This window comes from Oncorhynchus gorbuscha, linkage group LG06 (genome assembly GCF_021184085.1).
Source record: "Oncorhynchus gorbuscha isolate QuinsamMale2020 ecotype Even-year linkage group LG06, OgorEven_v1.0, whole genome shotgun sequence".
In the NCBI taxonomy this organism is placed as follows: Eukaryota; Metazoa; Chordata; class Actinopteri; order Salmoniformes; family Salmonidae; genus Oncorhynchus; species Oncorhynchus gorbuscha.
Window position 1 is genome coordinate 29,805,062 of NC_060178.1, and position 22,989 is coordinate 29,828,050.

The 22,989-nt window shown below is 42.8% G+C and overlaps 1 protein-coding gene across 2 annotated transcripts; it reads left to right on the top strand.

Annotated features, from left to right (window-relative positions):
• The first annotated feature begins 6,738 nt into the window (after positions 1-6,738).
• Positions 6,739-22,989, top strand: echdc2 (enoyl CoA hydratase domain containing 2). Of its 2 annotated transcripts, XM_046352878.1 has the most exons (10): positions 6,744-7,218; positions 10,318-10,385; positions 13,100-13,187; positions 13,330-13,416; positions 18,442-18,534; positions 21,615-21,671; positions 21,795-21,982; positions 22,382-22,432; positions 22,717-22,764; positions 22,836-22,989. In XM_046352878.1, the coding sequence occupies exons 1-10, from the start codon at positions 6,978-6,980 to the stop codon at positions 22,911-22,913; spliced, it is 999 nt and encodes a 332-aa protein (XP_046208834.1). In that variant the 5' UTR covers positions 6,744-6,977; the 3' UTR covers positions 22,914-22,989. The 2 variants fall into 2 exon arrangements, with proteins under 2 accessions (XP_046208835.1, XP_046208834.1); XM_046352879.1 differs by lacking the exon at positions 18,442-18,534 and having other exon boundaries at positions 6,739-7,218.

A 22,989-nucleotide genomic window follows, 5' to 3' on the forward strand; every position in this document is an offset into this window, starting at 1 on the left:
TCCTCTGTCTCAGGCAGACTGGGAGAAAGAAAATAAATCTGCATCAACCCAAAACCACACAGAGTCTTTACTGTATTAGTGAAGTTGGGTTTTTGTATTATGAACACAGCATTACAGCTCTATCCCAGTTTATTACAGAGCCACAACATCTCCACAACTTGTAAGGTGGAGCTGGGACTTTGACTCAGGGTTGTGAAAGGGTTAATGTAACATGTTCATGGCAGAATTCAAATCATCGGTGGAGAGCTGAATTACATAACAGGACCTTCATAGGGCTAATTTAATCCTAACACCTAACTACTATCTTGTTGCACAGAAAAACATTGAATGGAAATATAAACGTAACATGTAAATTGTTGGTCCCGTGTTTCGTGGGCCAAAATAAAAGATCCCAAAAATGTTTCATACGCACAAAAAGCTTATTTCTCTCAAATTTGGGGCACAAATTTGTTTACATCCTTGTTAGTGAGCATTTTATCCTTTGTCAAGATCATATACCTGACAGGTGTGGCATATCAAGAAGCTGATTAAACATCCTGATCATTACACAGGTGCACCTTTTTCTGGGGACAATAAGAGGCCACTCTGAAATGTGCAATTTTGTCACACAACACAATGCCACAGATGTCTCAAGTTTTTAAGGAGTGTGTAATTGGAATGCGTAGGAGTATTTCTTTTGTGGGAAAAACACATTCTCATTGGGTGGGCCTGGCTCCCCAGTGGGTCGGCCTGGCTGCCAAGTGGGTAAAACTGGAAGAGCTTCCAGGCCTACCTGTAGGGCGTAATTGATGTATTTGAATTGACTGGTTTCCTTAAATGAACTGTAACTCAGCAAAATCTTTGAAATTGTTGCATGTTGCATTTATATGTTTGCTTAGTATAGTTGCATAGAAGAGAAAACAGGCTGTCAGGTAGGCCTGGAATTTCGTGATATTAGGGGCAAGGCCATTTTGGTGTTCAAGAGGTGCCCAATCTCCCAGGGCACCAAGGCCAGCTGCTCGGGCACCAAAGCCATTAACCAAAATAGCTCATTTAAATTAATTTGAAAACCGAAATACACTAGCTATTCTGTTAAGAAAAACATAAGTGTATGTAAATGTAGGCCTATATAAATAATTAGCCTACATGTCGATGTGTAGGTGATAGCCTATGCTGACATGAGGGAGGCACCTGCACATTTCTTGCCACCAGTATTTTTTTATTTTCACATACACTGGATAGTTTTTTTCACAAGGTCAGACATATTAGTATGGTGCCCCTGGAGCAAATTAGGCTTATGTGCCTTGCTCAAGGGTACATCGACAGATTTTTTTTTTCACCTTGTTGGCTAGGTTATTCGAACCAGTGACCTTTTGGTTACTGGCCCATCGCGCTAACTGCTACGCTACCTGCCACCTAGTACTTCTGCTTTCAGCTTTAATTTTCTCTGCTAATTGAACTTTTTTTTTATGGTGGTTAAAAAACAAATGAGGACGAGTATAGAATGTTAGTTTTGATCAATCAAACACCTGATCGCAGATCACCTCTGGGAATGACCAACCCTTCTTTGGTAGAGCTATACTCTCCTGCAGGATTTTGTTCCAACTCTACTCTAACACACTTTAATTATTCTAAGCAGCTGCTCAAAAGAACGTTGATTGGCTGAATCCAATCAAATCAAAATTCTTGGCTGAATCAGGTGTGTTAGAGCATGCACGGGGCACACCCAGTAGGGCAGTATTTCTCTCGGAGCAGGGTTGGCCACCCCAGCAGTAGGCCTACTGAAAGAATTTAGCAAAAGCAAAATCTTTTTCCAACTCAATACATACAATGAGATAGTCTGTAGAGTTTAAACTTTAAAGAGAAGATCACATGCCTTTCATGGTTGAACGGGAGACATCCCAAAAATCGGTCTTCTCATGAAAATGTCTGTAGGGTTCAAACTGTTTGAGCTACAAACTAATATGACCCCTCTATGGAAATATTCTCACAAACATGATGGACTTCTCCGTTTTGCTCCCCCACAAGTGTCACAGGACTAGTCTGAAGGTAACCCGCTACCAGGCTCGAAAATGCATGAAAGGGAATGGGGCATTTCAATGTCAAAGGCATATGGATAATTCCATGGTATAATATATTTTTTTTCTGAGCTTTCTTATATCTCTCAGATATAGGATGGACACTTCAAAACATACACTTCCCTTTTGATTTATTTTTGGACCAAATTCCAAAATGTTTCATCAAATTATTTTTGTATATATTTTTGTTATACCTACAGGGCCCTAAAATTCTAAATAAAATAGCTAAATTATCCTTGGTATAAAACAATTCCTTGGTCATAAAACAATTCCATATGTTAGCTAAGTAGAAACACAGCCCTGGGCCCTTAGACCCTCGCCTTACTGACTCTGATAATGAGATAATCGGACCAAGCTCCACACACACACACACACACACACTGTTCAGTCCTTTGCGCCCCTCCTCAGTATCTCGAATGGCCCCTGCAGCGAGCTGATTGGAGGAAGAGGATTCTAAGCGAGCGGACTGGTTAATTATTCTCGAAAGGCCCCTGCAGCAAGCTGACCGGAGGAAGAGGATTCTAAGTTGGCGGACTGGTTAATTATGCTAATCCAGGGGGCAGATAACGAGACGCTTAATACCTCACTCTGAGACACACACAGAGCTCTCTGCCAGTGTGGGTGCGACTGTTATCCTCTGGAGAGAGATAGTCTCTGTGAGAAAATATAAGACTTTGTCAGAGAGAAAGAGAGATAGGAATGAGTGTGTGTGTGTGTTTGCGTGTGTGTGTTTCAGAAAGAATCACAATTATAACTATTTCTCAGCTCATATCCCATATCTATGCTACAGCTCCATACCATAAACCCCCCCCCCCTCTGACATGTGTGTGTCTCTGTCTTCTCTTTTTTGTGACTAGGCACGTATCCATTCTGGCTCTTTTAACAGACTGATTCTTAACTAATTTTATTTTACGATGTGCATCCCTCTGCCAACTTCTACTGGATTTATAGTCCTCTTCCTGGCTCCCTTTCTTCTCCCTCAATGATTTTCTCTGTTGTTCAATGCAGCATTTTACTGAATCCACAGAGCTGATAACACCACCGTTTGTGTGTGTGTGTTTGTGTTCATGTGTTTGCGAGCATTAGTGTGTGTGCAATTGTGTGTGCAAGCATGCATGTGTTGTCCGACTGACTCTCTCTCTCTCTCGCTCTCAATCTCTCGCCTACTCTCTTTCTGTCTCTCCCCCCTTTCTCTCTCTTCCCCCCACTCTCTCTCAGGTCAGTGAAGGCTGTTTGTGGGGGAATGTCTGTTCCACTGCATGCTTGCATCCGTGTCTTCCTCTGCAGCTCAGTCTTTAGACACACATAGACATGGGGCAGAGAGCTCAGCAGAGCCGCTCTGCCTGCCAGACCTCAAACTGCAGCTGCACTGACCAGCACTGGGCTGGGGGAGGGATGGAGGGAGAGGAGAGTCGAATGGGAGAGTGAAGATGTGAGGAGGAGAGAGGGGAGAGCAGTGCACAAGAAAGAGAGGGAGGAAGCAAATGGGAGGACAGACAAGAGAGAATTATTATCCTCCCCCCTCCTCCTCTTCCTCCTGCCCCCTCTGACTCCCTCGCTCCCGATGGACAGCACAGGATGCTCCACCTCCTTCCGGATTTCAACCCATCACTGGCTGAGGCTCGTAAAGCTCGCTACATCCATCACCGAGGTCTATCCCCCTGCGAGAGGGAGCTGTCAATCACTGACATATTCACCAGAGGCAATATGGGTTCTAACCACAGATTCTGAAAGCAACCCTGGTAGACTTAAAAACATTCCTGTGAGTGTGACCTACTGACTTGGTTTGCTTTAACCTAAGACCTTTGCACACCACAGGAATGTGTAGAGTGGGATTCCCAAAGTTTTTCTGCACATGACCCCAAATTTACACTCGAAAATGCATGGGACCCCACTAATAGGCCTAACAGTTAACAATATGTGTTTACATTCACTAAATGTTAGGTCCCACAGGCTGTCCCAACATGATAATGACATGAAAGCACATTTGTGTAAAAGGCCCTTAGTTGACACTGTACACATTTTGAAGAGAAAGAGTTCTTATTTTCTTTGATAAGCTTACAGATTTTCTCAGGTGACCCCATTTCAATTTCAGGGGACCCCAGCCCAAGTTTGGAAAACACTGTGTTAGCCAATTAAGTAAAAACCTTAATATTTGCTCGGGTAGCTTCAGTTTTCAGGCAGTTCTCACTTCCGTTACATTTATGGACACCTCTATAAACATTAGATCAGTGGAGGCTGCTGATGGGAGAACGGCTCATAATAATGGCCGGAACAGAGCAAATGGAATGACATCAAACACCTGGAAACTGTTTGTTTGATACATTCGACACCATTCCACCTATTCCGCTCCAGTCATTATCACGAGCCCGTTCTCCCCAATTAAGGTGCCACTAACCACCTGTGCATTAGATCCATTCCAACCTACTATGTCCGGACAACGTGAAGCCATTCTCAACAAGGCCTTGGTCTGTCATACACCTGTTTTGTGTCAAACTGACAGTGCATCTTGTTCAATGAGCCATATTTCTATCCATGAATGTACCATTTGAGCAGGGCCAGTTTACCACATTTGGGGCCTTGTGCACTGACCTACGTCAGCTAACTTACTGCATTTCAACACATTTGGCTATGGAGCAGAGAGAGAATGTGCAGTTTTATAATGCTATTCTACACATTTCATCTTGAGGCTAAGGGAAAATGTTGCAGTTTAAAGCAAATTTCCAGTAATTCTACACTTTTTGCCATATCATGCTTTTGTTCACATTTGGCCATAGGGCTGAGAGAACATTTTACAGTTTTAAAGCTAATTTCCTGCAAATGCAGGGTTGGGGGTTGGTGCTCCCTGGAAGTCAGGGGAGGCACTTACCCTGTGTGCCAGTTCGATAATCCAGCCCTGCATTTCAAATCAAATCTAATTTTATTTGTGACATGCGCCGAATACAACAGATTTAGACTTTAATGTGGAATGCTTACTTACAAGCCCTTAACCAACAGTGCAGTTGAAGAAGAAGAAAATATTTACCAAGTAGACTAAAATAAAAAGTAATAAAAAAGTAACACAATAAGAATAACAATGAGGCTATATACAGGGGGCACCGGTAACGAGTCAGTGTACTGGGGTACAGGCTAGTTGAGGCAATCTGTACATGTAGGTGGGGGTGAAGTGACTATGCATAGGTAACAAACAAACAGCGAGTGTACAAAAGGGAGGGGGGGGGGTCAATGTATATTGTCTGGTATATTGTCTGGTGGAGATTTTTCAGCAGTCTTGTGGCTTGGGGGTAGAAGCTGTTGAGGAGCCTTTTGGTCCTAGACTTGGTGCTCCTGTACTGATTGCCGTGCAGTAGCAGAGAAAACAGTCTATATACTTGGGTGACTGGAGTCTCTGACAATTTTATGGGCTTTCCTCACACACTGCCTATTATATAGGTCCTGGATGGCAGGAAGCTTGGCCCCAGTGATGTATTGGGGTTGCTATCCTCTGGAGAGCCTTACGGTCAGATGCCGAGCAATTGCCATACCATGTGGTGATGCAACCGGTCAGGATGCTCTCGATGGTGCAGCTGTAGAATCTTTTGAGAATCTGGGGACCCATGCTTAATCTTTTCAGTCTCCTGAGGGGGAGAAAGGTTTTGTCATGCCCTCTTCACAACTGTCTTGGTATGTTTGGACCATGATAGTTTGTTGGTGATGTGGACACCAAGGAACTTGAAACTCTCAACCCGCTCCTCTACAGCCCAGTCAATGTTAATGGGGGCCTGTTTGGCCCGCCTTTTCCTGTAGTCCACGATCAGCTCCTTTGTCTTGCTCACATTGAGGTAGAGGCTGCTGTCCTGGCATCACACTGCCAGTTCTCTGACCTCCCATTTGAGACCTGCTCAATGTGAAGGTCCATAATATATTTTGTGCTAAATCATGTATCTGATTGAAATTCTCAATGCATGTAAAGTATAATGTATAAAATCATTGGCTCATGAATCATGATTAATTGTAATAAAACAGAGGCCAAGAGATAAAGGTTGCATCAGTGCCTCAGGCAAGAATGTGTGAGGAGAACGTCCCCTGGCGACTACTTTAAATATTGCTTAACATTTGCATTCCAATCATTGACAATAAATACGTATGAGAATATGTAGGCCTATTTAGTATCGCAATGTTAGGATGTTTTTTTTAATTGACTTATTGAACTAGTGAAGGGAAAGAGGGATACCTAGTCAGTTGTACAACTGAATATCTTCAACTGAAATGTATCTTCTGTATTTAACCCAACCCCTCTGAATCAGAGAGGTGTGGGGGCTGCCTTAACCGATATCCACATCTTCGGCGCACCGGGAACAGTGGGTTAACTGCCTTGCTCAGGGGCAGAACGACAGATTTTTTTAAACTTTCGGTTACTGGCCCAATGCTCTAACCACTAGAACAAATGATTATTTACAATGATGGCCTACCGATAATAAAAAATAAAATAACATGTTCTGTGGTATTATTAATAAACTATGAAATCTATTGGCTCAAGCCATGGGCAGCTAAGGATGTATGCTTAGTCAGTATGTAACCAAACCGATGATCCCACTATGAAAAGAGAGCACACTAAAACAAGTTCAAGTACGTTTAAGGATGCTTAAATGAACTCGGAAATGAAAATGTATCCGTTCCGTTCCCAAAAACGTCAAGCACAGTAAAACTGGAATAGAACAAAGTTGGCCTTAGACATACTGATATAAACTAGGTTTTGCGTCCCCCCTTGGCTTAACTAAGGATTTGTGATTTAGCTGATCCTAGATCGGTTCTTAATCCCTCGGGCAACTTATACCTGGAGCTGAAACTAAAAAACAAGTCAATTGGTTGTAGCCTACTTCCGTGTTTTCTTTTAAACGAAATAGCTCCATACACACAAGAAAAAGAAGAAACACAACCATGACTTTCCTTCGAAGGTTTGCGATTAGGCACTGCTCTCTATCCCGCGGCTTCGGTGCTCTATCCCCGGCGTCTCTTGGAGCTCCAGGCTCGGTAACGTTACACCGTCTGGGAGTGGAAAAGCTGCCCAGCCGAGGACGCCCTTTCACGGGGCACAATGACACACACACAAGCTGGCTACACACCGAGACGCCAGATTCCGTAGAAGTGGATCTAAAGCGACTAGATGGAGAGGACACTGGTAGGGAAGGACGCTATTTGAATCTTTATGCTTTCCGCTACCAGGAAACCGAGTTGAACGGTAGTAAGGTTGACCATTTTTGAGTGAGTGCAAATTCCACAATATTCACCATGGTCGACAACCTGGTCTCCGAGCATTTCGTATTAGCGTTCCATTTATTATGATATGTATGTATTAATTTGTGGATAATCCATCACCCATTTTGTATGATATGTTACGAATTTGTTAAATGTACAATATGTAACTAATTTGCAAAACATTCTATATGTTACGAATTTTCTAAATGTATGATATGTTACACATTCTAGCTTGGTGGCTGACTAATGTTTGCTAGGTTAAGGGAAGGGTTACCTAACATGCTAAGTAGTTGAAAAGTTGCTAATCAGCTAAATGCTAAAGTTGTCTGTGAAGAGATTCGAACTCCAACCTTTGGGTTGCTTAACGTTTGTGTTATACGCCCACCCACCAACTACTCTAATATGGGTTATGTAACCATACCAAATGTAGCATCTCTTACTTTTATGATAATCTTGGATTTAAATGTACTATGTTACGTCTAGTGTATGAGACCAGGCTGTGATTGACAATCCTGAGAATCATAAACTCAGCAAAAAAAAGAAATGTCCTCTCACTGTCAACTGCGTTTATATTTCAAACTTAACATATGTAAATATTTGTATGAACATAACAAGATTCAACAACTGAGACAGAAACTGAACATGTTTCACAGACATGTGATTAACAGAAATTGAATAATGTGTCCCTGAATGAAGGGGAAGTCAAAAGTAACAAGTCAGTTTCTGGTGTGGCCATCAGCTGCACTAAGTACTGTAGTGCATCTCCTCCTCATGGACTGCACCTGATATGCCAGTTCTTGTCGTGAGATATTACCCCACTCTTCCGCCAAGGCACCTGAAAGTTCCGGGACATTTCTGGGGGGGGAATGACCCTAACCCTCACCCTCCGATCCAACAGGTCCCAGAAGTGCTCAATGGGATTGAGATCCGGGCTCTTCGCTGACCATGGCAGAACACTGACATTCCTGTCTTGCAGGAAATCACGAAAAGAACAGGCAATATGGCTGGTGGCATTGTCATGCAGGAGGGTCATGTCAGGATGAGCCTGCAGGAAGGGTACCACATGAGGAAGGAGGATGTCTTCCCTGTAACGCACAGCGTTGAGATTGCCTGCAATGACAAAAAGCTCAGTCCGATGATGCTGTGACACACTGCCCCAGACCATGATGGACCCTCCACCTCCAAAATCGATCCCGCTCCAGAGTACAGGCCTCTGTGTAATGCTCATTCCTTCGTCGATAAAATGGCGACTCGTCAGAGAAGAGCACTTTTGCCAGTCCTGTCTGGCCCAGCGACTGTGGGTTTGTGCCCATAGGTGACGTTGTTGCCGGTGATGTCTGGTGAGGACCTGCCTTACAACAGGCCTACTAGCACTCAGTCTAGCCTCTCTCAGCATATTGTGGACAGTCTGAGCACTGATGTAGGGATTGTGGATTCCTGGTGTAACTCGGGAAGTTGTTGTTGCCATCCCTTACCTGTCCCGCAGGTGTGATGTTTGGATCCGTCCTGTCTCCCTGTAGAGCTGTTTTAGGAGTCTCACAGGGCGGAAATGGCAATTTATTGCCCTGGCCACATCTGCAGTCCTCATGCCTCCTTGCCTTGCAGCATGCCAAAAGGCACATTCACACAGATGAGCAGGAACCCTGGGCATCTTACCTTTGGTGTTTTTCAGAGTCAGTAGAAACACCTCTTTAGTGTCCTAAGTTTTCATAACTGTGACCTTAATTGCCTGCCGTCTGTAAGCTGTTAGTGTCTTAACGACCATTCCACAGGTGCATGTTCATTAATTGTTTACCCTGTCTTTCAAAGATCATTCATGGGAAACAGTGTTTAAACTCTTTACAATTATAATATATATGCCATTTAGCAGACGCTTTTATCCAAAGCGACTTACAGTCATGTGTGCATACATTCTATGTATGGGTGGTCCCGGGGATCGAACCCACTACCCTGGCGTTACAAGCGCCATGCTCTACCAACTGAGCTACAGAAGGACCATAAAATCTGTGAAGTTATTTAGATTTGTACGAATGATCTTTGAAAGACAGGGTCCTGAAAATGGGACCTTTTCTTTTTTTGCTGAGTTTAGGTAGCTTAGGTGAATAAGCTTACCCTGAAATGACATAAACATTATCTGAAGTTACAGGGGAAGTAAGCACACCACCTGCTGTGCCATAAAGGTCCAGCCCTTGATTTGATTTGGATTTAACCTCTTGGTAGAGGCAGAAGAAGTAGTAGGCACTTTGATACAGGGAGTGTTGTGTTGCAGGAGCTTCTGTACAGAGTGACAACCATGTCCTACTATTCAGTGATTAACACTGAGGTAAACACTGACACATTTACACACACACAGGGGAGATGCTGCTTATAAAAAGCCTTCAGCCTAGCCACAGGTCAGACAGCCTCAGGCATTCAACTCCTGTATCTTTCCCTCCTTTCCTCCCTCCATCACCTCCTCTCCTTCCCACTCCTTCTGTCCCTCCTATCCTCTTCTTCCTCCCTCCCTCCCTCATCCTCTCCTCTTCTCCAGACACACACACACACACACCTATCACTCCATGGCTCAAATCTAATGTGACAACATCATCAACATCTGCACCTGGGCCTGTGCAGCTGCTTATATTTCAAATGCATAAACAATAACACACACACACACGTGTCTCTCTCTCTCTCTCTCTCTCTCTCTGTCTGTCTGTCTGTCTGTCTGTCTGTCTGTCTGTCTGTCTGTCTGTCTGTCTGTCTGTCTGTCTGTCTGTCTGTCTGTCTGTCTGTCTGTCTGTCTGTCTGTCTGTCTGTCTGTCTGTCTGTCTGTCTGTCTGTCTGTCTGTCTGTCTGTCTGTCTGTCTGTCTGTCTGTCTGTCTGTCTGTCTGTCTGTCTGTCTGTCTGTCTGTCTGTCTGTCTGTCTGTCTGTCTGTCTGTCTGTCTGTCTGTCTGTCTGTCTGTCTGTCTGTCTGTCTGTCTGTCTGTCTGTCTGTCTGTCTGTCTGTCTGTCTGTCTGTCTGTCTGTCTGTCTGTGTGTAGGTATAGCTGAGGTGTTGATGTGCCGTCAGAAGGCAAAGAACGCTCTGGGCCGTGTGTTTGTCTCTCAGGTGGGTTTGATCTCTATTTGACCTTACACACGCATAGAATTGCTAACTATTGATCAGAGGTGTGGACTAAAGTCTGACTTGATAGAAAATAAATTTACTTTAGACGCCGAGCAGTATTTCTGTCTGTAATAAAGCCCTTCTGTGGGGAAAAACGGATTATGATTGGCGTTTAAAAAAATGTTTTCAGTATATACAGTTGAAGTCGGAAGTTTACATACACCTTAGCCAACTACATTTATACTCAGTTTTTGACAATTCCTGACATTTAATCCTAGTAAAAATTCCCTGTCTTAGGTCAGTTAGGATCACCACTTTATTTTAAGAATGTGAAATGTCAGAATAATAGTAGAGAGAATGATTTATTTAAGCTTTTATTTCTTTCATCACATTCCCAGTGGGTCAGAAGTTTACATACACTCAATTAGTATTTGGTAACATTGCCTTTAAATTGTTTAATGTGGGTCAAACGTTTCGGGAAGCCTTCCACAAGCTTCCCACAATAAGTTGGGTGAAGTTTGTCCCTTTCCTCCTCACAGAGCTGGTGTAACTGAGTCAGGTTTGTAGGCCTCCTTGCTCGCACACGCTTTTTCAGTTCTGCCCACAAGTTTTCTATAGGTTTGAGGTCACGGCTTTGTGATGGCCACACAAATACCTTGACTTTGTTGTCCTTAAGCCAGTTTGCCACAACTTTGGAAGTATGCTTGGGGTCACTGTCCATTTGGAAGATCCATTTGCGACCAAGCTTTAACTTCCTGACTGATGAGATGGAGCTTCAATATGTCCACATAATTTTCCTTCCTCATGATGTCATCTATTTTGTGAAGTGCACCAGTCTCTCCTGCAGCAAAGCACCTCCACAACATGATGCTCCCACCCCAGTGCTTCAAGTTTGGGATGATGTTCTTCAACTTGCAAGTCTCCCCCTTTTTCCTCCAAACATAACGATGGTTATTATGGCCAAACCGTTCTATTTTTGTTTCATCAGACCAGAGAACATTTCTCCCAAAAATTACAATGTTTGTCCCCATGTGCAGATGCAAACTGTATTCTGGGTTTTTTATGGTGGTTTTGGAGCCGTGGCTTCTTCCTTGCTGAGTGGCCTTTCAGGTTATGTTGATATTGGACTAGTTTTACTGTGGATATAGATACTTTTGTACCTGTTTTCTCCAGAATCTTCACAAGGTCCTTTACTACTGTTCTGGGATTGATTTGCACTTTTCGCCAACCAAAGTACGTTCATCTCTAGGAGACCGAACGCTTCTCCTTCTTGAGCGGTATGATGCTTGCATGGTCCCATGGTGTTTATACTTGAGTGCTATTGTTTGTATAGATGAACGTGGTACCTTCGGGCATTTGTAAATTGCTCCCAAGGATGAACCAGACTTGTGGAGGTCTACAATTTTTTTCCGAGGTCTTGGCAGATTTTTTTTTTTCACGTGATGACAAGCAAAGAGGCATTGAGTTTGAAGGTAGGCCTTGAAATGCATCCACAGGCACACCTCCAATTGACTCCAATGATGTCAATTAGCCTATCAGAAGCTTCTAAAGCCATGACATCATTTTCTGGAATTTTCCAAGCTGTTTAAAGGCACAGTTAACGTAGTGTATATAAACTTCTGAGCCACTGATATTGTGATACAGTGAATTATAAGTGAAATGATCTGTCTGTAAACAATTGTTGGGAAAAATACTTGTGTCATGCACCAAGTAGATGTCCTAACCGTCTTGCCAAAACTACAGTTTGTTAACAAGAAATTTGTGGAGTGGTTGAAAAATGAGTTTTAATGACTCCAACCTAAGTGTATGTAAACTTCCGACTTCAACTGTATGCCTTAGTGGTAGTACTGACTACAGTGCCATCAGAAAGTATTCAAACCCTTTGACTTATTCCACATTTTGTTGTGTTTCAGCTCAAAATGCAGGCGTATGAAGCAGTTTATTTCTATATCTTGCGTTTTGAAAAAGCGTCAGCGTTTATGGTTGTAATGATGGGCTACATTGTGTGTGTCTGTATGCCCTGTGCATGCGTGCACGTGCTTCCGTGGGGGTAGGAAGCTTTGAACCATTCTTTTTTCTGGTCGCGTGTGAAATTTTTTCAAAACAACTGAGCTAGCGAACAAATTGCTGCGTAAACGTCAAATTGTAGGGAGAGAGGATTGCCAATGTCACAAGAGACTGCTGAGGTGAGAACGGCTCATAATGATGGCTGGAACTGCGCAAATGGAAACCATGGGTTTGATGTATTTGATACATTCCACTCATTACACTCCAGTCAATACCACGAGCCTATTCTCCCCAATTAATGTGCCACCAACCTCCTGTGAAATTTGCTCCAAAAACTGTTCGTTGATCAAGTGTTTTAGAGAAAAGGTCTGTCTGTTAGCCTCATTAAATATACAAAGATTTGTAGTTGAACAAGTCATTGCCTGTACAGATTTATTTTTGATTGACTTGACTTGGAAAAAAACCTGTGACTCGACTTGCTCTTGGAATGCACGACTTGGACTTCAGACTCGACCTGTTCTACTTGGGACCTGACTTAAGACTTGGACCTTTCGACCTTCTTGTGAGTGACTCGAATAATAGTGACTTGGTCCCAGCTCTGCTATTGATCTAACAGAGTATGATGACTGCTAAGACTATTCTCTCTCTCTCTCTCTCTCTCTCTCTCTCTCTCTCTCTCCCACTTCCTCTCTCTATCCATCTCTCTCTAGATGAGGGAGCTCGTGTCCTCTCTACACCATGACACAGCTGTGAGAGTGGTGGTCTTCAGGAGTCTGGTACAAGGGGTCTTCTGTGCAGGTTTGTCCTCGTGTGTGTGTGTGTGTGTGTGTGTGTGTGTGTGTGTGTGTGTGTGTGTGTGTGTGTGTGTGTGTGTGTGTGTGTGTGTGTGTGTGTGTGTGTGTGTGTGTGTGTTTTCATGTCTTCTCTGTCTCTTTTGTAGGAGCTGATCTGAAGGAGAGAGTTGAGATGAACCACTCTGACTCCGATCTGTTTGTTCACGGCCTGCGCTCACTCATGACTGAGATCGGTGAGGGGTGTGTGATTGATTTTTAGGATGTCTCACGGTCTGACAAATACTGCTCTCACTCAGTCACCTTTCACAGCAAATGCGTTAGTGTTACATTCATTACCAGTCAAAAGTTTGGACACCTACTCATTCCAGGGTTTTAATTTCTTTTTACTATTTTCTACATTGAAGAATAATAGTGAAGACATCAAAACAATGAAATAACACATTTGAAATCATGTAGTAACCAAAAGTGTTTCGTTAGTGTGTTTGAGCCAATCAGTTGTGTTGTGAAATGGCAGGGTTGGTGTACAGAAGATGGCCTTATTCGGTAAAAGACCACGTCCATATTATGGCAAGAACAGCTCAAATAAGCAGTGAAAAGACAACATGAAGGTCAGTCAATCTGGAGAATTTCAAGAACTTTGAAAGTTTCTTCAAGTGCAGTAGCAAAAACCCTCAATCACTATGATGAAACTGGCTCTCATGAAGACCACCACAGGAAAGGAAGACCCAGAGTTACCTCTGCTGCAGAGGATAAGTTCATTAGATTTACCAGTCTCAAAAACTGCAGCCAAAATAAATACTTCAGAGTTCAAAGTAACAGACACATCTCAACGTCAACTGTTCAGATTAGACCGTGTGAATCAGGACTTCATGGTCGAATTGCTGCAAAGAAACTAGAGGTCGACCGATTAATCGGAATGGCTGATTTAATTATTAAATTATAATTAAGTCTATGATTTGATATTTGATAGAGCAGTCTGACTGAGCGGTGGTAGGCAGCAGCAGGCTCATAAGCATTCATTCAAACAGCACTTTACTGCGTTTTCCTGCACTTCGCTGTGCTTCAAACATTGCACTGTTGATGACTTCAAGCCTATCAACTCCCGAGATTAGGCTGGCATTTTCAAGTTGTTTAAAGGCAGTCAACTTATTGTATGTACACTTCTGACCTACTGAATTATTAGCGAAATAGTCTGTCTAAACAATTGTTGGAAAAATGACTTGTGTCATGCACAAAGTACATGTCCTAACAGACTTGCCAAAACTATACTTTGTTAATTAACAAGACATTTGTGGGGTGGTTGAAACACTTAGGTTGGAGTCATTAAAACTAGTTTATGTAAACTTTCGGCTTCAACTGTATGCCCTGCAAAAACCTACAGGCCCCCATCATCGTCTCAGCTAGGGGGGTCTTCTGGAAGCTCTGTGCCTCTGGTGAGGGTTCTTCTGCCTATAAGAACATCCAATAGTCAAAGGTATATGAAATACAAATGGTATAGAGAGAAATAGTCCTATAATAACTACAACCTAAAACTTCTTACCTGGGAATATTGAAGACTCATGTTAAAAGGAACCACCAGCTTTCATATGTTCTCATGTTCTGAGCAAGAAACTTAAATGTTAGCTTTCTTTTGTTGTTGTTTTTTGTTGTTGAATTTTATCCCCTTTTTCTCCCCAATTTCGTAGTATCCAATTAGTAGTAGTTACTATCTTGTCTCATTGCTACAACTCCCGTAAGGGCTCCGGAGAGACGAAGGTCGAAAGTCATGCGTCCTCCGAAACACAACCCAACCAAGCCGCACTGCTTCTTAACAAAGCGCGCATTCCAACCTGGAAGCCAGCCGCACCAATGTGTCGAAGGAAACACTGTGCACCTGGCGACCTTGGCTAGCGTGCACTGCGCCCGGCCTGTCACAGGAGTCGCTGGTGCGCGATGAGACAAGGATATCCCTACCGGCCAAACCATCCCTAACCTGGACGACGCTAGGCCAATTGTGTGTCGCCCCACGGACCTGCGACAGAGCCTGGGCGCAAACCCAGAGTCTCTGGTGGCACAAACGTTAGCTTTTTTACATGGCAAATATTGCACTTTTTCTTTCTTCTCCAACACTTTGTTTTTGCATTATTTAAATGAATTTGAACATGTTTCATTATTTGAGACTAAATAGATTTTATTGATGTATTATATTAAGTTAAAATGAAAGTATTCATTCAGTATTGTTGTAGTTGTCATTATTACAACTATTTATATATATATTAAAATAGGCCGATTTTAATCGGTATGGGCTTTTTTTTGGTCCTCCAATAATCGGTATCAGCATTGAAAAATCATAATCAGTCAACCTCTAAAAGAAACCACTACTAAAGGACACCAATAGTAAGAAGATACTTGCTTGGGCCAAGAAACATGAACAATGGCCATTAGACCAGTGGAACTCTGACCTTTTTGGTCTTGAGGTTTTTGGTTCCAACCGCTGTGTCTTTGTGAGATGCAGAGTAGGTTAACGGATTATCTCTGCATGTGTCGTTCCCACCGTGAGGCATGGAGGAGGAGGTGTGATGGTGTGGGGGTGCTTTGCAGGTGACACTGTCTGTGATTTATTTAGAATTCAAGGTACACTTAACCAGCATGGCTACTACAGCGTTCTGCTGTGATACACAATCCCATCTGGATTGCGCTTAGTGGGACTATCATTTGTTTTTTTAACAGGACAATGACCCAACACACCCAGACTGTGTAACGGCTATTTTACCAAGAAGGAGAGTTATGGAGTGCTGCATCAGATGACCTGGCCTCCACAATCACCAGACCTGAAGGAAAGTTGCCAAAAATTGCTCAGCATGTGTGGGAACTCCTTCAAGACTGTTGGAAAATCATTCCAGGTGAAGCTGGTTGAGAGAATGTCAAGAGTGTGCAAAGCTGTCAAGGCAAAGAAAGGGTGGCTACTTTGAAGAATCTCAAATATAAAGTATATTTTGATTTGTTTAACACTTTTTTTGGTTACTACATGATTCCACATATTATTTCATAGTTTTGATGTCTTCACTATTATTCTACAATGTAGAAAATAGTTCAAATAAATTAACTTTTGACTGGTACTGTATGTGTACAGACTAGGGGCTACCCCTTGTCTTATTCATACTTCAGCCTGTTCTCATGCTAGTACATCTCTCTCAACAACCCGTAATTCTCTCTCTCTCTCAAATCACTTTATACAGTGCTTTCGGAAAGTATTCAGACCCCTTGACTTTTTGCACATTTTGTTACGTTACAGCCTAATTCTAAAATAGATTACATGAAGAAAAAACATCCTCATCAATCTAAACGCAATGCCCCATAATGACAGTGAACTGTTTTTAAAAATGTTTGCGAATGTATTCAAAATTTTAAAAAACGATACCTTATTTACATAAGTATTCAGACCCTTTGCTATGAGACTTGAAATTGAGCTCGGGTGCATCCTGTTTCCATTGAGCGTCCTTGAGATGTTTCTACAACTTGATTGGAGTCCACCTGTGGTAAATTCAATTGATTGGACATGATATGGAAAAGCACACACCTGTCTATATAAGGTCCCATAGTTGACAGTGCATGTCAGAGCAAAAACCAAGAAATAAGGTTGAAGGAATTGTCCGTAGCTCTCCGAGACAGGATTGTGTTGAGGCACAGATATAGGGATGATTACCATAAAATGTCTGCAGCATTGAAGGTCCCCAAGAACACAGTGGCCTCCATCATTATTAAATGTAAGAAGCTTGGAACCACCTAGACGCTTCAAGAACCTGATGGTCACTCCAACATAGTTCCTCTGTGGAGATAGGAGAACCTTCCAGAAGGACAACCATCTCTGCAGCACTCCTCCAATTAAGCCTTTATTGAAGAGTGGCCAGATGGAAGCCACTCCTCATTAAATGGCACATGACAGCCCACTTGGATTTTGCCAAAAGGCACCTAAAGGACTCTCAGACCATGAGAAACAAGATTATCTGGTCTGATGAAACCAAGATTGAACTCTTTGGCCTGAATGCCAAGCGTCACGTCTTGAGACCTGGCACCATCCCTACGGTGAAGCATGCTGGTGGCAGCATCATGCTGTGGGGATGTTTTTCAGCAGCAGGGACTGGGAGACTCAGGATCGAGCAAAGTACAGACAGATCTTTGATGAAAACCTGCTTCAGAGTGCTCAGATCCTCAGACAGGGGCAAAGGTTCACCTTCCAACAGGACAACGACCCTAAGCCCACTGCCAAGACAACACAGGAGTGGCTTTGGGACAAGTCTCTGAATGTCCTTGAGTGGCCCAGCCAGAGCCCGGACTTGAACCTGATCGAACATCTCTGGAGAGACCTGAAAATAGCTGTGCAGCGACGCTCCCCATCCAACCTGACAGCTTGGGAGGATCAGCAGAGAATGGAAGAAACTCCCTAACTACAGGTGTGTCAGGAAGACTCGATGCGGTAATCCTTGCCAAAGGTGCTTCAACAAAGTGCTGAGCAAGTGTCTGAATACTTATGATAATGTGATATTTCAGTTTTTTTATTTTCAATAAATTAGCAAATAATTCTGAAAAACATTTTTGTCATTATGAGGTATTGTGTTAAGATTGATAATAAGGGAAAAACCAATTGAATACATTTTAGAATAAGGCTGTAATGTAACAAAATGTGGAAAAAGTCTAAGGGTCTGAATACTTTCCGGATGCGCTGTCAGCCTTCACTACACAGTACGAGTTTCATCAAAATGAGAAAGTTATCATAGGGCCTCTCGAGTGGCGCAGCGGTCTGAGGCACTACATCACAGTTTTAGTGGCGTCACTACATTGATCGGGAGTCCAATTGGGCGGCGCACAATTGGCCTAGCGTCGTCCGGGTTTGGGGAGGGTTTGGCCGGGGGGCTTTACTTTTCTCATCGCGCTTTAACGACTCCTTGTGGCGGGCCGGGTGCCTGCAGGCTGACCTCGGTCATCAGTTGAATGGTGTTTCCTCCGACACATTGGTGCGGCTAGCTTCCGGTTTAAGCGGGCAGGTGTTAAGAAGCTCGGGTTTGGCAGGTCATGTGTCGGCGGACGAATGACTCGACCTTCACCACCCGAGCCCGTTGGAGAGTTGCAGTAATGAGACAAGATCAAAATGGGGGAGAAAAAGGGCGTACAAAATATAGTGTGTGTTTGTTCATTGTACTGTGTGCATGCGTGCATTCAGAGTCTGTAACTACATCGTCTGAACTCTCCACATGTCGTCTCTCCACATGTCGTCTCAGCCTTGTTGCCCATGCCGACGGTTGCTGCGGTGGATGGCTTCGCCCTTGGAGGGGGTCTGGAGCTGGCGCTCGCCTGTGACCTTCGAACAGCTGGTCAGTGACCTCTAACCTCTTACCTCACCAATCGACATTAGCCTCTCACTTCTCACCTCTAACCGGGAGCCATCCCTTTTTGTGAAGAATAGACAGTCTAGATTAATGTGTACATTGCATTCAGAAAGTATTCATTTTTCCATATATTGTTACGTTACAGCCTTATTCAAAAATGTATTAAATCTTTTTTTTCCCTCATCAATTTACACACAATACCCCATAATGACAAGGTGAAAACAAGTTATCAATTTTAGCAAATGTATTAAGGAATAAAAAAACACGTTATTTACATGAGTATTCAGACCCTTTGCTATGATAATTGAAATTGAGCTTAGGGGCATCCTGTTTTCATTGATCATCCTTGAGATGTTTCTACAACTTGATTGGAGTCCTCCTGTGGTAAATTCAATTCATTGGACATTTGGAAAGGCACACACCTGTCTTTAAGGTCCCACAGTTGACAGTGCATGTCAGAGTAAAAACCAAGCCATGAGGTTGAAAGGAATTGTCCGTAGAGCTCCAAGACATGATTGTGTCGGCACAGGTCTGGGGAAGGGTACTAAGATATTTCTGCAGCATTGAAGGTCCCCAAGAAACAGTGGCCTCTATCATTCTTAAATGGAAGAAGTTTGGAACCACCAAGAGCAATCGGGGGAGAAGGGCCTTGGTCAGAGAGGTGACCAAGAATCCAATGGTCACTCTGAAAGAGTTCCAGAGTTCCTCTGTGGAGATGGGAGAATCTTCCAGAAGGACAACCATCTCTGCAGCACTCCACCAAATCAGGCCTTTATGGTATAGTGGCCAGACGGAAGCCACTCCTCAGTAAAAGGCACATGACAGCCCGCTTGGAGTTTGCCAAAAAGGTACCTAAAGACTCAGACCATGAAAAACAAGATTCTCTGGTCTGATGAAACAAAGTTTGAACTCTTTGACCGAACTGCCAAGTGTCACATCTGGAAGAAACCTGGCACCATCCCTAAGGTGAAGCATGGTGGTGGCAGCAGCATGCTGTGGGGATGTTCTTCAGCAGCAGGGACTGGGAGACTAGTCAGGATCGAGGGAAAGATGAACGGAGCAAAGTACAGAGAGATCCTTGATGAAAACCTGATCCAGAGCACTCAGGACCTCAGACTGGGATGAAGTTTCTCCTTTTGTTATACTTCTGCAGATCTGTGCCTCAACACAATCCTGTCTCGGAAGTTCCATGGACAATTCCTTTCAACCTCATGGCTTGGTTTTTGCTCAGACATGCACTGTCAACTGTGGGACCTTATATAGACTGGTGTGTGCCTTTCCAAATGATGTCCAATCAATTGAATTTACCACAGGTGGACTCCTATCAAGGTGTAGGAACATCTCAAGGATGATCAATGGAAACCGGATGCACCTGCGCTCAATTTCGAGTCTGACTGCAAATGGTCTGAATTTTTATCTTAAAGTTTTTCTGTTTTTTATTTTCATATATTTGAAAAAAATTCTGAACCTGTTTTCGCTTTGTATTTATGGGGTATTGTGTGTAGATTGAGGGAAATGTTTTATTTAATCCATTTTAGAATAAGGCTGTAGCGTAACAAAATTTGGAAAAAGTCAAGGGGTCTGAACACTTTCCGTGTGTGTGTGTATGTATATATATATATATATATATATATATATATATATATATATATATATATATATATATATATATATATATATATATTACACTGAGTGTACAAAATGTTGACCAATGCTTCCCACTGTTGTGTCAAGTTGGCTGGATGTCCTTTGGGGGTGGATCCATTCTTGATACAAACGGGAAACTGTTCAACTTCGAAAACCCAGAACTTAAATCTTTTGTCTTGCCCATTCACCCTCTGAATGGCACGTATACACAATCCATGTCTCAATTGTCTCAAGACTTAATAATACTTATTTAACTGGTCACCTCTCTTTTGTCTACACTGATTGAAGTGGATTTAACATGTGACGTCAATAAGGGATCCTAGCTTTTACCTGGATTCACCTGGTCAGTCTGTCATGGAAAGCGCAGGTGTTCATAATGTGTTGTACACTCAGTGTATGTATTGTTTTTTTATTCTGAGAAATGACTGGGGTCCAGACCTTAGAATGTTATTTCATTACCTTCAAATCACCTATAATTTCCTTTCTCAGAGAGTAAATAAAACCTCCCAGGAAATTGTTCAAGGAACCAGAGTAAAACGTTATCAGAACCTCCCTGGAACCTAAAAAAAAAAAACATTCCCAGAACAGGCAACATTTTTACTTCTATTCTCAGAATGTTTAAAAAACATTCAGAAACCTAAAAACACGTTCCAAGGAACCAAATGGGCTATTTGGTTTGTTATTTGAGTAAAATGCTCATTATATTTATTTTAAAATGTAACCTTTATTTTGACACTGAGTTAACGCCGAGACCAAACTCTTTTCCAAATGAGTCCTGTATATCACAACAATAAGCATCAAAATACACATTATTCTACACAACAATACAAACAGTATGATGGCCATTGTTCATTGTAAACATTTTATTTTTGGACAGCCCAATAGAGTAGCTTAAATCTTAAGTTATTGAAACACCTTTCACATGATAATGATTAGCAAAATATCTGGATATATTCATAGTTAAAATTACTTTGTAACAAGAAATGTGTGTATGTGTATGTCAATTCTGAGAAATGTACGTTTTTAATTACAATCCTGAGTCTTATTTTGTCTAATTTGTAAAGCGAGCACATGTAGTTGCTATTTGTTGTACATTTTGTATAACATACATTATTTACATTTAAATACACTATTCAAACACTCAACATGATTTTCGTTTCACCAACATTCTTTTCCACAGTGGTACCTTATCATGATTCAACTTGTAATATATATTTTATGGAACTGCTAAAATCTAGAGAAAATATGGTTGGTAATAGATTTTTTGGCAGAGGCGTGAGGCGAGCAGGTGTGTGTATGTGCGTGCACATCTCGCTCTTCCAGACCCATCAGTCTGTCTGTACTCCCACCGTTGCTTAATGACACGCAGCCAGTCTGACCTTCAACTGTCCTCTGTGTGTGTGTGTGTTGTGTTTCAGCCAACTCTGCACAGATGGGTCTGATTGAGACAACACGGGGGCTGCTCCCAGGGGCGGGTAAGACAACCAGAAGTCATATGCGCGCGCACACACACACACACAAGTTACCCTCATGTCATCTCAGTTTGTTTGGCATAATGAGTTCAGCATCTTTCCCTCTCTACATCCTTTCTCCAATAGGGGGCAGTCAGAGGCTGCCCAGAGCGGTGGGCTTTGCCCTGGCCAAAGAGCTGATCTTCACCGGCAGGAGAGTGGATGGACAGAGAGCTGTGGACATGGGGCTGGTCAACAGAGCTACCGAGCAGAATTCAGACGGAGACGCTGCCTATAGAGAGGCACTGAGTCTGGCTAGAGAGATACTACCACAGGTTACACACACACTAAAACCTTACTCATTGTCTCTTTCCATTCCATAGTGATTTTATAGGTGGTTAGATTAAATGAGTTACTAGGGATGAGAAGAGTGATTAATACATTGACTGACTGCTTGGGTTTCAATTAACACAAACTGACTGACACTGGGGTTACATAGACATCTGCTGTCTCTCTGATCACATCCTGTCAGTTGTCAGTCAGTCACTGTCACCAAACCAGGACACCAACTGACCACTGTAAGGGACATGGACAGCAGTGTTTGAACCTGGGTCATCTGCTGAGCTAAAGCCTTGTCATTATCTCAGGGAGCTAACACAAGTTCAGGTCTTAGACATGGTTACTCATCGTGTGTGTCCGTGGTCCTTCTTACCCCCAGTGTGTTCTCTCTCCAGGCTCCCATTGCTGTGAGGATGGCTAAGGAGGCTATGAACAGAGGCATGGAGGTATGGCTGCTTTACACATTACTCAGGGCCAGACCACAGGGTAACTTCCTGCAATTCTACACATTTTTTTCCCATGGGGCAGAGAGAATTGTGCATGCTATTCTAGTTTAGTTTGCCACAAAGCAGAGAAAATGTTGCATTTTTAATTCCCATTTTGCCATTCCTTACGTGTTCATATGCTATCTGGGATACACACATCCCAGCTCATTATCTCAATGTATTTGATGACACCTGTCTCTGTGTGCTAGTAGCAGGTATGTCTGTAACCTGTCTGTCTCTCTCAGGTGGACATCACATCAGGGATGGCCATAGAGAGGATGTGTTACGCCAGGGTAAGAGGTCAAATGCTCATGTGCATTGTCTGAGGTCAAACTGTAGTGGTTAATCATCTTTCTCTCTCCAGGTGATCCCAACAAGAGACAGACAGGAGGGGATGGCTGCCTTTATAGAGAAGAGACCCCCACGCTACACTGGAGAGTAACACACATGGAGACTGCTATTGTGATTGTACACAAACCTAATTTTCATTCCTTTTAATAAAGTGTTTTTCAACTGCA

Excerpts from the sequence above, each read along its gene's own strand:
- echdc2 (XM_046352878.1), top strand. The coding sequence starts at position 6,978 with ATGACTTTCCTTCGAAGGTTTGCGATTAGGCACTGCTCTCTATCCCGC. Across the intron at positions 21,983-22,381 it reads CTAGAGAGATACTACCACAG|GCTCCCATTGCTGTGAGGAT; the intron begins GTTACACACACA and ends TTCTCTCTCCAG. Across the intron at positions 22,765-22,835 it reads AGAGGATGTGTTACGCCAGG|GTGATCCCAACAAGAGACAG; the intron begins GTAAGAGGTCAA and ends TTCTCTCTCCAG.